We start from the raw sequence: 14,471 nt of genomic DNA, 5'->3' as shown, positions 1-14,471 counted from the left end.
TAGGCAGAGAGGCAGGCAGAGACAGAGAGAGGAGGAAGCAGGCTCCCCGCCGAGCGGAGAGCCCGATGCGGCACTCGGTCCCAGGACCCCGAGATCATGACCCAAGCCGAAGGCAGAGGCCCAACCCACTGAGCCACCCAAGCACCCCACATCTTGGTTTCTTAACTGTTACATCTCACCTTGCCTCTTTCTCGAAATCCTTTCAGCTCAAGATGGGATCTAAAGCACCTGAATGCAGCTGAATTTGCATTTGAGTTTTTGTGTTTACTGCATCTTGCTTTTTCTCTTAGCTTTGATGGACATTTGCCCATTTCAATTTCCTTGTCAGATGATTACAGTGAGTAGGGTTCATTCCTTCACCTAACTGTGATGTTGCTTCTTTTGTTCTCTTTCAGATATTGATGAGTGTGCAGCTAAGATGCATTACTGTCATGCCAACACTGTGTGCGTGAACTTGGCTGGGTTATATCGCTGTGACTGTGTCCCAGGCTACATCCGAGTCGATGACTTCTCTTGCACAGGTGAGCACGAAGAAGCAACTTCGATTTTCTGATTTACCCCTTCTCTGCACCCTAGGTGTGTTGTTAAATTTAGCTCCAGGTGTCCTCGGTACTACTGTAAACCAGCCAGCTAGTTTTTCTCTTGCATTATTTTACCCTTCCCTTTGGAAAAAAAGGTGCGAAAAGGAGTTTTATCTGTGTAATTTATTTCTACTCCCAGCAGACCTAGAGACATCAGTTTTAAGGATAGAAAATTACCAAATTATTTTCCTTCTGTCATGCTGGAGTGATTTTGTATATAAGAAAATGTACTTTGTCCCCATTGTAAAAGGCAAGGATTAAGTTTAGAGGGGGACGGAGTACCTAGTGGTCAGGGATTGGGAATTTTCGGAGCCAGTCGAAACTTTGGATTGACATGTACTGACTCTCAGTTTCCCTGATATGTCAGGGCTCGCAGTGCTCAGCCAGAAGGAACTCTAGGGATGGGGGCGGTGCCTTCGTGTGAGCAGTGCTGGCTTTGTGGGCATTTGGTGGGGGGGTTCCAATATGCTTCCAGTTTTGTATATGGAGATGTGAACAATAATTTGGCCACAAATGGTAGAAAGTTCTGAGTCTTTTTGTTTTTGGTCAAATGTCTTTAAATGACCAATCTGTAATCTCTAAGAAAAGTGCCCCTCGAGCCCAAAATTTCAGTCATTTTTGTACCTTTCCCTCATTCACTCAGAATGGACTGCTACTCTTAGTGTATTTTATTCCCAAGACCTTTTCAGAAGCGCAGAAAGTGGCAGAAGTTAGGGAAGCATGTTTGTACATCCAAAAAGCCTTTTCCATTTATTGTTGTATATTTATAAGTTACTATTTTTCGGTTAAGGAGCTGGTAATGTGAGAGTAATATAGGTTTCTGATGGCCGCAGATGGCCAATCTCATTTATCTTTTATGCGGTATAACTAAAATTCCTAGAGAGAAAAGAGATTGCGTAAACACAGCATGCTGAGAGCTAAACATTTTAACGGGGGGCACAAAAACCCTTTTGGACCCGTAAACAAACAGTCTAAAAATCTGATGTTCTGCATGATTGTTTCTTTGTTCTTATGATTTACCTTTACTCTGTGATCAGAAGGAATCAGTGAATATCCTTCTACAACAATAGCACATATCATGGAACTCCCTAAACCTTGATTAAGGCCCTGCTGTGTAGAAAGGCCTTGTTGAAGTCACAGCAGAATACTGCGTCTGCTTTACTTTTTCCCAAAGGGCGAAAAGACTGGAGCTCAGTGCTCATTGGAAGCCTCTTAAGGATGGGTGCCCTGCCTAGTGGTTTATATATGGAACGAGATAAAAAATGTGTTATTTATAGAATTACTTTGAGAAAGCAAACTATGTTATTTGGAATAAAAGACAAGGGTGTGCATGTCAGTGGGTACCCAAGCATCTCCCCTCAAAAAAAAAGGGAGAGGCTCAGGAGGACTTTCTCTGACTTACATAATTAGATGGCTACCCACGATCCTCTCACTTGATTTCAATTTTCTGAATATCACTTATCACCATGTAGAGTTTTTATTTTTTATATGTGATTTTCAAAAATTTGTCTCTATTAGAATATAAGATCTGAGAGCGGGGACCTTTTCTCTTCTGTTCACTACCTATTTTAAACGTTAAAAACATACGTTAAAAACGTTACGTAGCTGGAGGAGTTGGGGGTGTAGAGAACCTGGCAGAGCGCAGTACTCACAAAATATTTATTGAATGAAGGAATGAACAAAACTATTTAGCCTTGGGCTATTTTTTTAAAAAACTCATTTATGAATGAAAGCTCGTATCTGCTGTATCTGCTGTAGCTGTGATATGTAACTCTTATGTTATTGTGAACATCAGATTGTATATGTGAAAACATTTATCATGGCACTTGGATCAGTCAGGATGTTCTGCAGTAACAGCCCCAAATATGCTGGACTTAAAATAACAAGGTTTTGTTTGTCTTTCACTGGTCAGCAGGAAAGCTGCTCTGCTTGTCATAATTACTGTGGAGGTACAAGCAGATAGAACAGTCAGTATTGTGAACATTTCCAGTCACCAAGATGTGAAAGAGAGAGCCTGGGGGGGTCTTGGCAACACTCATTCCATGTTGCTGTCAGGGAGGGACACGTACCCTTTCCACACTCTGCTTGTCTACTAGATCTAGTCATCAGTACCTAACCAATACAAGGGGATGAGGAAGTGGAATTCTGGTTCGTGCCTAGAATTAGGAGAAAACTAGAAATATTTGGTAGATGGTGCTAGTGAATACCGTAGTGATTGACACTTAATAGATTCTCAACAGATCGTGTTTCCTTTGACAGGAGCTGTTTATTAAAATGACCCTTTTCTTTTCAACAGTACACGGTGTGTTGGGGAAAGTAGTCTCATAAAAATGATGATGATATTAAGCAGCACTAAGTACTATGATGGAAGAACAAGCAAAATACAATAAGAAAAAGTTGCTTGATTTCCAGAATGGAGTGTGTAGAGTGTTTTTGCAAGCCAAGAGTATCTACTGGAGTTTTCTGAGGCATGTTAGCATGCAGTGAGTGGATTGGGGTAGGATTTCACAGTGTAGAAAATGGATGGGAGTGAAGAGACCTAAGAGACAAGCATTCTTCCTGCCATTTCTCCTCTAGACCAAATTCTAGGGCCTCCATGAGATGCTTGCATAGTAAGCTGGAGCTCTGATACTTACCTTGGTGTCCTGAAAGTAAGCCTCTTAGGCCAGAGGTGCTTTTCACTCTCCAAGACAGATCCGGTCCCCACCTCCAATCTCTGTCATTTCTTTATTGGCAAAGACTTCTTCCTCTGAGTCTCTATTTGTCTGTGGTAATAAGTAAGGTGTATAATAGATGTTGGCCACTGTCAGGCATCTTTTCAGATATTTCATTTTTCAAAGATCAATTTCTGGGAGAAATTGACAGACCTGAAGGCATCCTTTGTTTGCCCCAAGCTCCTGATACAGCATTTCTCATTATTGGCATTCCTGATTTCCGAAGTTCATTCTAGACTCTGTCCCAAAGCAATCAGTATCTGCTGCTACTGTTATAAGTTAGTTTTCTAAGTATGTCAAGGTCACTGTTTTCTTTCTTTTAGTGTGCCGTTCAGCTGGACCCGAACTGCCCTAGAAGTCAGTAGTAATACTGAAAAATTATGTTCAATTAAAAATTAGTGAGCCTAGAAGTAAAGAAGATCTACCAGCTTTGGTAATAGATTATTGAATGATTGATTGATTCACCCATGTCATTCATTTATTCATATATCTAATACATAACTAGTATCAGGCATGAGTATTAGGAAATACAGTCACTGAGAATAGTGATAAATGACCTCTGTGCCCTGAGAGTTCATCATTGAAGCAACGTCTTCATATGAAAAATCTCAAATGTATATTCACTGTCAAAATATGTTCCAGTATTTGCCAAATCAATCCCTCTTGAAAGTCTTAGTAGAATTTAGATGAGTATTAGGTGTTTAATCTCATGTTAGTTGTTAGCCCTTTTTAAGTTCCAAAGAAGAAACCCTGAGAGAGCGTTTCCAGAGTTTATGCTGGTAACCACGGTCCTTTTAGAAAGACTGCACCTGAGACAAATAGATGCTCAAGGGGAAACACAGTGTGTCAAATAGAAAAGAAACTTTAACTCTTTCCCCCTTTTTATCTTGTTTTAAAAATGGAAAAAAAAAATCATATCTCATGGGAAAATAAAATAAGGAGGATTTTACATCGAGAATACTTACCCACAATTTAAAATGTGCTATGACTTAATTTTTACCCCTAGAAGTTGGGGATTCCCCGACATGACCATGTATTATATACGAGGCTCTGTACTTTTTTCTAGGAGAGCGTCCCTTGCCCTTTGAAAGGGTGAGATTGAAAACGTTGGATGCTTGGGCCAGTTTTTGGCCTTAGGATTTGTGTGCGTCTACTTCACTTTACTTTCTCTCCTATAAGAGAATGATGGGTTGTCTTTGCTCTTTTATGAAGTTCGAAACTGGAGGATTCCCTGAAATTGGTCTGGTGGGGTGCTTTTCTCTTTTCTTTACCTTTTGATTTTTGCGATGGTCAGACTCCTTGATTTACTGGTCCCTGACTTTCATTTATCCTCAGTTAAACTAAGGCTGTGTTTAAGTTGTTTGATAAGATGTTATCATTAGATTCTCAGGCAGCTCAAAAGCAGAATACCTGTGATTTATGACAAAAGCATGCAGCAATAAGACAGGTACTTGACAGTAATGGGTAAGCATTCATTTTTATGCCAGAAACTTCCCATGAAGGTAAGAAATAAAGAAACAAGTAAGATAACCTTATCCCATGTGATTTCTATTACCTTGCTCAGAAGAATTGTATTTTCTTGATATTGGCATGGAAGAAAGCTTGAAGAAAGTATATGTTTGAACTACTTCAAATAAGCTTGGTTATAGTTAGATATCACAGTCCATTAATTTTAGTGGTTTAAATTAAGTACCTTACAATGAAAGGTGGTGAGGCAACAGTTTAAAAGACTTGGGAGTAGGAGTAAAAGACCACTGTGACAAATTTTAGACCAGTTTTCTGAAAGAGAAAAAAAAAAAAAAAACTTTTCTCCTAAGGTAGAAGATATAAAGAACACTTTGAAATATGAAGTACCTGATGTCATTTTATGAAGCAGAGCCATATGAAGTAGAGCCAAAATAGAACATTCTGGAACTTAGTAGAGCATGGTCATAAAATGTCTATTGATTATCCTTATCTTTAAAGCACATAGCATGTGCTTGTTTTGGACATGCTCGTTCTTACTTACTTTTGACTCCCTGGCAGCATTAAGGGGTTATTAATTACTTGGCTCTCAGGCTCAGAAAAGGTGAGATAGCTTTAAGAATGAAATTCCAGTCGTGGGCCTGTAGACTACTTCTACTGAGTGAAAGATGCTGTATTAAATGCTTTATGGTGCAAAACTACTTTTATTAAAGATGGCAGGAAGCATCTACTGGTACACTGAATAAAGAAAGTCAAAGTAAGACTTATAGTTTTGGATATTCCAAAACCCAGCTAAAAGTTGTGATGATTATTAGGGGACATTTATCCTTTGCTTTGATTTGGCTGGTATGTCCCCACCCTTTTTCCCCCCCTTCTTTAAATGGTGGGCTCTGTTACCCACTTCCCCATTCAGAGGAGGGATGTGATAGTGCTGGAAGCAGGGCTCCAAGATCCTGATTTGTTTTTGTGCAGAAATTCTCAACTCTCAGCTTAGGTTAGAATCACTCAGGACTCAGGACACAGGTAAAAGTTAATGTTCGGGTATACCCTTGCGTTTGGTCTAGGTCTGAGACCTCCTGGCTTCAGTTTGTTTAAAGGCCCAGGTGATTCTAATATGCCGTCTGCTTTTATAAAACAGAATGGTAGAAAAGATTTTTTTTGGAAATATTTTATTTATTTATTTGACACACAGAGAGAGAGATGGAGAGCAGGAACACAAGTAGGGGGAGTGGGAGAGGGAAAGCTCCGAAGCAGGGAGCCTGATGTGCGGCTTCATCCCAGGACCCTGGGATCATGACCTGAGCTGAAGGCAGATGCTTAAGGAGTGAGCCACCCAGGAGCCCTGGTAGAAAAGATTCTGAAAGGAGGAGAATTGTTCTCCATATTATCGACTAGAAGATCTAGAGTGGATAACATAAGGTCAGGAAGTAATGACTCAACCAGTTTCTGGAGAAAGGGCCCTTGCCTCCAAGGCTGCATTCTGAGATATGTAAGCTCTGGAGAGAGAAAATCCTCAGCAAAATACTAGCAAACAGAGTCCACAATACATTAAAAAATCATTCACCATGATCAAGTGGGATTTATTCCTGGGATGTAAGCGTATTCAGTATTCACAAATGAAACAGTGTGATACATCATATCAATAAGATAAAGGCTAAAAACCATATGATTATTTCAGTAGATGCAGAAGAAGCAGTTGACAAAGTACAACATCCATTCATGATAAAAACCCTCGACAAAGTAAGTTGAAAGAGAACATAGCTCAACATAATAAAGGCCATATGTGAAAAACCCACAGCTAAAATCATACTCAGTGGGGAAAAACTGAGAGCTTTCCCCTTAAAACAAGGATGTCCACTCTCACCACTTCATTCAACGGAGTACTGGAAGTATGAGCCACAGCAATCAGACAACAAAAAGAAATAAAAGGCATCCAAAACAATATGAAAGAAGTAAAATGTTTACTGTTTGCAGATGATAAGATATTATGTAGAAAACCTCAAAAAAGTCCACTGAAAAACTACTACAATTGATAAAAGCATTCAGTAAAGTCTCAGGATAAAAATCAATATGAAGAAATCTGTTGCATCACTATACCATAATAATGAAGCAGAAGGAGGAGAAATTAAGAAAACAATCCCACTGAAAAGTACATGAAAAGTAGTAAAATACCCGTACTGTGAAAAGTATAAAATACTGATGAAAGAAATTGAAGGTGACACAAGTAAATGGAAAGACATTCCACGCTCAAGGATTAGAACAAATATTGTTAAAATGTATGTAGTATCCAAAGCATTCTACACATTTAATACAATCCATGTCAAAATACCACTAGCATTTTTCGCAAAACTAGAACAAAAAATCCTGAAATTTATGTGGAACCACAAAAGTCCTTGAATTGCTAAAGTAATTCCAAATTACTTTCCAATTACAAAATTACTTTGGTAATTTTGAAAAAGAAAAGCAAAGCTGAAGGTATTTGAATTGCAGACTAAAAGTTATATTAGCTCCAGTAGTCAAAACAGGTGGCAGTGACACAAAAATAGACAGACAGATCAATGGAACAGAATAGGAAACCCAGAAATATACCCATAACTATATGGTCAATTAATATTTAACAAAGCAAGAGAGAATATACACAGGGGAAGAATACTCTCTTCAACAAAAGGTGTTGGGAAAACTGGAAAGCAACATGCAAGGGAATGAAACTGGGCCACTTTCTTATACCATATACAACCATAAACTCAAACTGGATTAATGATCTAAATGTGAGACCTCAGCCAATAAAAATCCTTGGAGAGCTCAGGTAGCAATCTCCCTGACATTGTACATACCAACCTTTTTCTTGATATGTCTCCTGAGGCAAAGGAAACAAAAGCAAAAATAAACTATTGGGACTACATCAGAATTAAAATCTTCTGCACAACAAAGGGAATGATCAACCAAACTGAAAGGCAACCTAATGATTGAGAGAAAATATTTGCAAATGACTTATCTGATAAAGGGTTACTGTCCAAAACACATAAAGAACTGATACAACTCAATACCTAAAAAGCAAATAATCCAGTTAGAAAATGGGCAGAAGACATGAACAGGCATTTCTACAAAGAAGGGATCCTGATGGCCAACAGATACATGAAAACATGCTCAACGCCACTCATCAGGGAAATGCAAATCAAAACCACAATGAGATCTCACCTCACACCTGTCAGAAAGGCTAAAATCAAAAACATAAAAAAACAATGTTGATGAAGATGTAGGGAAAAAAGGAACCCTCTTGCGCTGTTGGTGGGAATGCAAACCAGTGCAGCCACTGTGGAAAATATTACGGGGGTTCCTCATATGGTTAAAAAGCACAACTACTCTGTTCCAGCAATCACACTACTGGGTGTTTACCCCCCTCAGAAAAACCCCCAAACCCCTCCACTAATTCGGAGTGATACATGTACCCTGCTATGTTTATAGCAGCATTATTTAAAGAGCCAAATTATGGAAAGAGTTCAAGTGTCTAATGACAGATGACTGGATAAAGAAGAAGTGGTATAGTTATGCAATGGAATATTATTCAGGCATAAAAAGAATGAAATCTTGGGGCACCTGGGTGGCTCAGTGGGTTAAGCCTCTGCTTTCAGCTCGGGTCATGATCTCAGGGTCCTTGGATCGAGCCCCACGTCAGGCTCTCTGCTCGGCAGGGAGCCTACTTCCCCCTCTCTCTCTCTGCCTGCCTCTCTGCCTACTTGTGATCTCTCTCTCTGTCAAATAAATAAATGAAATCTTAAAAAAAAAGAATGAAATCTTGCCATTTGCAACAACATGGATGGAAGCAGAGAGTATAATGCTAAGTGAAATAGAATACTCAGAGAAAGACAAATACTGTATGATTTCACTCATGTGGAATTTAAGAAAACACATGAGCAAAGAAAAAAATGTGATTAAAAAACCAAGAAACATACTCCACTATAGAGAACCAACAGATGGTTACCAGAGGGGAGGTAGGTAGGGGAATGAGTGACATAGAGGGTGGGAATTAAGGAGAGCACTTGTGATGAGCACTGGCTGAGATGTGGAAATGTTCATTACTATATTTTACATCTGAAACTAATAAAACACTGTTAACTGTGCTGGAATTACCATTTAGGGTGGAAAAAAGACTGTAGAGAGAGAGGCTATGTGATACCTCTGCAGGCGGGTCCTTATGGGGAGATTCTGAATCTTCAACTGTAACATGAGTGCTGGGATGCCTCAAAGAGCTCTAAAGATACATGACCTATCTGTGGCACCCTGGGTCCTCTGGGACAAGGATGAGACTGCTCCCTCTCTGCCAATGTCTTGCTCATTTGGAATCCTCTAGAGCTGTGACACAACCTGATGGAAGTAGGGAATTCTCAGATGACTGAGACAAACATTTCCACAGCCCCACTTGTCCAGAAGAATTGGAGAATCATTCATTAAGTTAAATTGAAGGAATTATAGAAATCTACATTACTTGTACATAATCTTTGTGACTGGGCTTCTCTGCTATGACAGGTGAAGGAAACAAAGTCAACTAAAGAAATAAAAGGAAGAAATTGAGAGGCCCCTCCAAACAGGGATTACATAGGGTAAAAACTCATGGAACATTGGGTGTTTCAGGGCAACTTCAGTTTTCCATATGTAATTCTGGAAAAGCCAACGGTCAGATATTTATTGTATTTCACAATAGCAGTGTTAAAATAATGCTAAGGTTTTTAAAATCAGTATATATGTCTGGGGATAACAAAGGACATTCCCTGTAAGGTTTTGGGATGAAAATAAGTCTGAAGGATTTGTGCAGCGTTTGGCTTCTTTGTTGGGTTGAAGTGGGAGTGAGTTCTTTTTATACCAGCACTGTTGTAAAGGATCTAGGATCACTGACTGCTGCAGAGAAACTAAGACGAATGATGGAGTCTGCCCCCACGGTATTTGTGTACAAACCTATTAAGTACTGTGTTACCCTTGACCCAAATTCATCAAAGAGGCTTGTTAATATTTCTCCACACTCTGTTGTTGGAATGGTGTGTTCAGAATCACAATTAAGCTTTCATGGAAAGGAGTTTAAGGATGCCTTAGCACTTACACCATTATCGAGGCTAGTCATGCTGCCTGGCTGTGTCCACATTTGGGTGGACACAGTGCATGGACATTTCTCTTTAATAACCTAATGAGCTACTTATTCTCTTTATTTCCATCTCCAAGATATGGTCAGTGCACATACGTAACTATTGCCCTACTATTTTAAGGTTTAGTGAGCCATCTTAGGATTTCTTCAAGATAATTGAGAATATATATTACTGGTTCATGGGCCAGAGTGAAATGTCTAAATTTTCATGGTTAAAAATCTAGTGCATATATTTGTGTATAAATTTTACAGGTTGAAAGCTTTGCCACTTATTTGCTTTATGAATTGGAAAACGATTTGAGTTCTATGCTGTTTCATCAGTATCCTCTATACAGGCTCAAAGAATTATGAAGCATAAAGTGGGACAGTGTAGGCGTATCAGTTCAGATAATTTTAAAGGACGTAATAATAAAAAACCCTTCTGACTTCACTGGCTTAAATGATAAATATATTCTCTTCTAACAAAGTCTAAAGGGACAGTGTTTCCAGAATTAGTGAATTCAGCTCCTCCATAACCTCATCAGTGACAGTTTTTTCTTTAACTTTTTATTTTCAGCGTGACAGTTTGAACTTGTATCTCCCTTCAAAGTCTCAAAATGGCTGAAGCAACTCCTAGCCTCATAGTTTGACTAACTGTGTTCCAAAGTCAGAAGAGACAGAGGATTCCCTTTCTGTAGTGATTTTTTTAAGATCAAAGAGAACTTTATTAGAAGGCTACCTCCAGCAGATTTGTTTTCATGTCTCATTGGCCAAAACTGTCCAAAATAACTATTAATAAAATATATCCTAGACAAAAAGAATTAGCTTGAATCAAGATTTATCCCTAAGGTTGGCGTAGGTCCCAGCTTTCTCTATAGTACTTGTCTAACTTATATCTAAACAAAATTTGGGTTCCATTCTCAATGAAGGAGAAGGCTGTGTGTATGTGTAGATTCACAATTATAAAGACAACTGACAGCATCTGTTAAGAGTATTCAAAGGTTTGAAAACATTTACAAGCTTAGGAGTAATTACAAGAAATGCAAGTAGGTATGTATATGACTATCTGTGGGTAGATATGTAGATAGATACTATATATTTAGTTATATGTTAATCACCCATTTCTGGAGATGGTCCAAGAAATAGGCACTTTCATACATTGCTGATAGGCATGTTAATTGTTACAAACTTTCTTGAAGGCAATTTGAGCATTTATCAAAAGGCCTAGAAACATTTATTTATAGCAACTTATTCCAAGGAAACAATCAGTCTCAGTTACATATGTGAGAATATTTTCATTATGGCCATCTGAAACTGAAAGCAGCCTAAATATGAACTAATGGAAGTTTGATTAAATGAATTTAAAAAATCCATATATGGGAATATAGTGAATATTAAAATAATTTTTAGAAGAATATTCTCTGTCACTGTATAGTAGGATGAGATTCAAGTTGGTATATACATTGTTTTCCAATTACAATGGTAAATATAAATTATGAATGAACACATGCATAGTCACATGCATATACAGACACAGAAACCAGGCAAGGCATAGCCCTCCAAATAAATAAGTAACAAAGTATCTGAGTGGACAGTTATCTATGATATCTTTTCTTAATGCTTAGTATTTTCCAAATTTTCTGTGGAATTGAATACAGTGCTCTGAATCTGCATTGTGTTTTCATGTCAGAAAAAGGTTATTAAAATAACAGAAAATGCTAGACAAAGGTGAGATTAAGTTTATTTTGTTCAAATCCCCTCTTATCCTACTACATTAAATTTTTAAAAATGTTTATGACTTGGTAATGCTAGTGCCTTTTATCCGAGTGACCTAGATTATGAATCTGAACTAAAGAGATTTAAAGCCGTGGCTCTGCTTCCTCATATTCCTGGAGTACTTGATTGGCCAACATGGCAGTTAAAGGACTCTTGGAATTATGATGCTCTTTTCCTCCTATGTGGATCCAGGAAGGTGACCTGTTGGGTAGGTCCCACCTGCTCTATTCTTTATAAGCCCTTCTGGCAGGGCTTCCGGGTTCAAGGTGTGGTCCAGTGTTTTTTTCTGGACTGTGACCAAGACAGAGATACTGAGAAGAGACTGAACAGGCCTGGGATTTCCATAGTAAAGTAATCCCTGGATGAGAAACCAGCAACATGGATTCTAGTCCATCTAGTCCATGGTGTCTAGTCTGGGTTCCTGGATTCTAGTCCTGCCCTTGCTACCAGCTCAGTGTATGAATATCACCAACTCACTGGTTTTCTTTGGACCTTGAAAGATCAAGGTTGACTAGCTCAGTAGTTTTTAGTCAGAGGAGCTGGGATTCCAAATAAGTTTTCTTCTTGAAAGATTTCAGCTTCTTCTTTTTTTAATGGTAACTTTGCGAAACTTCTAATTCCATGATTCTATAGGCTATGGTTCCTGACCTGTAGGAGGTTATGGTCTCTTTGAGGGACATAGAATTTACATTTAAGGAGAATAATTTTATAGGGCACATAACTAAATGTTAAATTGTGAGTTACGGATAATAAATGTGGGAAAGAGCCTTCGTACTGGAAGAAAGGCATTCATTACTAATGGTGGAGAGATGTATTTTCTACAGGAAGGTGTCTGAAGGAGTTCTGTTGTTGGGTGGGAGATGGCGAAAGAAGAATTGAGAAGTGATAGGGGGTCTGGTACTTAAGAAATAGATCCAGGTCCACGTTGGTTGATCTACAGCTTGACCTAGAGCTCATCTGAGAAAGAACAGAAGTCTTTGAGTCAGATGGGCCTGGTTTCCTACTAAAATGCCAGGCATTTGTCACCTGGATCATCTTGAATTAACTTCTGATTAACGGACATGTCTTGCTCCCAGAATTGCAAGGAGTGAATGCAGTAGTGTTTATAAAGTGCTTAGAAGAGGGCTCCGCACTGATGCTCAATACACGTTTTACATGTGAGGAAGCTGACTTGAGAATGTCAGAAGGTTAAAGAATGGTCCATAACCACCGGCTAGGAAGTAGGGGAGCAGAGAGATGAATGTGAGGCTCCTGACTCCGGAGACTCAAATGCAACCACTATCAGAGCCCTTTTGAAGATGCCCTTAAAGTGCTGAGGCAACGTGGTCTGCAGATGCTTAGGAAGCAACTGCCATTATTAGAAAGAAAGAAAGAGCCTGGGACTTGGGGCACAGAGAAGCCTGTTTTATGCCCAACTCTGCCATTTAGAAGCTTTGGGATCTTGGGGAGACTCCTTCAGGGTTCCGCGTCTCTGTTTATTACAGCAGGAGAGAGGGTTGTGTTTTAAGGTTTCAGCATGTGAGGAGCCTCACCCACTGACTGACCTTTTAGTACTGGTGCTTAGTATTGAAGCCTCAAGCCTAGTAACCACATTTCCTTATCCCTCCCCTCTTCTCTTCAAGCTCTTGAAGCACTTCAGAGGACAGCATGGCACCTTGGAATACATTTGAAAAGCTGCTTTTCTTGAGAAACTCAATTTCTAGAGACAGGGTCCAGAGTCTCTGGAAACACAGGTGCAGTCAGGTGCTTATGCTGCTGGGTTAAGGAGACCAGTGAGAAGTGGATTTCACAGTGGTTGGTGGTAGATTTAAAGGGAAATATTGCATTCTGAAGTTAATAGCTTGTAAGTTGCAGTAGACCAGAGTTTTGGAACAAGTTCCATAAGTTCTCTTTAAACATTTAAGCTTGTTTCCTGAGAAGGGATGGCCCTTAAACTGAGAACACAACTGACATTTATTAGCCCAGACGGCTGGCATCTAGTTAGTCCTTTGGCGTGGCCACGGGACAAATTGTTTTCAGGGGAAGGATGGAAGGTCAGAACTCAGTGTAGGTTGGACTCCGGGATGAGGTCTTTGGCAGTTGGGAAATGTCCTTAAAGGGAATTTACACAAAGAGATGTGTAAAGAAAACAGCAAGTTTAATAAAAATATAAAAGTGACTCTAATGATAAAATAATACATGTATATTGTAGTAACATTAAGAAATCCATAATAATAATAATAATAATAATAAAGCATGCATAATTTATCTCTGTTTGGAAGATTTCCTCCTACAGTTTTCTATGCCTATGTCTGTATTCTGCGTTGTGAAAATCATACAGCGTCTGCCAGTTAATATTTTAATTTGTCTACTTATTTCATGAACTTAGCCCAAATTAGTAAAGTTGCAACTGTTGGTGACTGTGAAATAGGCTGTCCTATGGATACATTGTTACAGTTTTTACCAGCTGGAGAAGTGTTAACATCCAGTTGCCTCTGTGTCTTCGTTTGGCCTTATCATATGCATGTGTTGATTCTTCCTGTGTTAATGAGAGTGGTCATTGTTTTGCTCAGGTTGCTTGAGGAGTGATTTATAGCACAACAGTCAGAGCAGCCCCAAGCTGGAGGGACACGGGCTTAGGGTTACAGAGAGGGAGGAGCCAGTGTCTCGGGTATTATTCATTAAGGACATTTCAGGGAGACGTAGGTTCCTAAAGAGCTCTGTAATATTAACACACACCTTGGTGGCTTGAGGACCTTGTTTAATTACTTTATGTAAGAAAACTTTGTAGCTAGACAGAGGCACTCTGGTGAGTTCATGATATGTGTTTTCTAAATTTAT

General features: G+C 39.1%; 1 protein-coding gene across 3 annotated transcripts in view; it reads left to right on the top strand.

The window, feature by feature from the left end:
* Positions 1-14,471, top strand: part of LOC111149686 (neural EGFL like 1) — an 836,166-nt gene that overhangs the window by 403,451 nt on the left and 418,244 nt on the right. For all 3 annotated transcript variants that reach the window (XM_022506910.1, XM_022506909.1, XM_022506908.1), the window contains one exon: positions 396-521. In XM_022506910.1, coding sequence (XP_022362618.1) covers positions 396-521 — 126 coding nt within the window. The remainder of the gene's footprint in view (positions 1-395; positions 522-14,471) is intronic.

Source organism: Enhydra lutris, unplaced genomic scaffold (genome assembly GCF_002288905.1).
Source record: "Enhydra lutris kenyoni isolate GAN:26980312 unplaced genomic scaffold, ASM228890v2 scaffoldscaffold22, whole genome shotgun sequence".
NCBI classification, from domain to species: Eukaryota; Metazoa; Chordata; class Mammalia; order Carnivora; family Mustelidae; genus Enhydra; species Enhydra lutris.
This window is presented reverse-complemented; position numbering and strand designations above follow the sequence as displayed.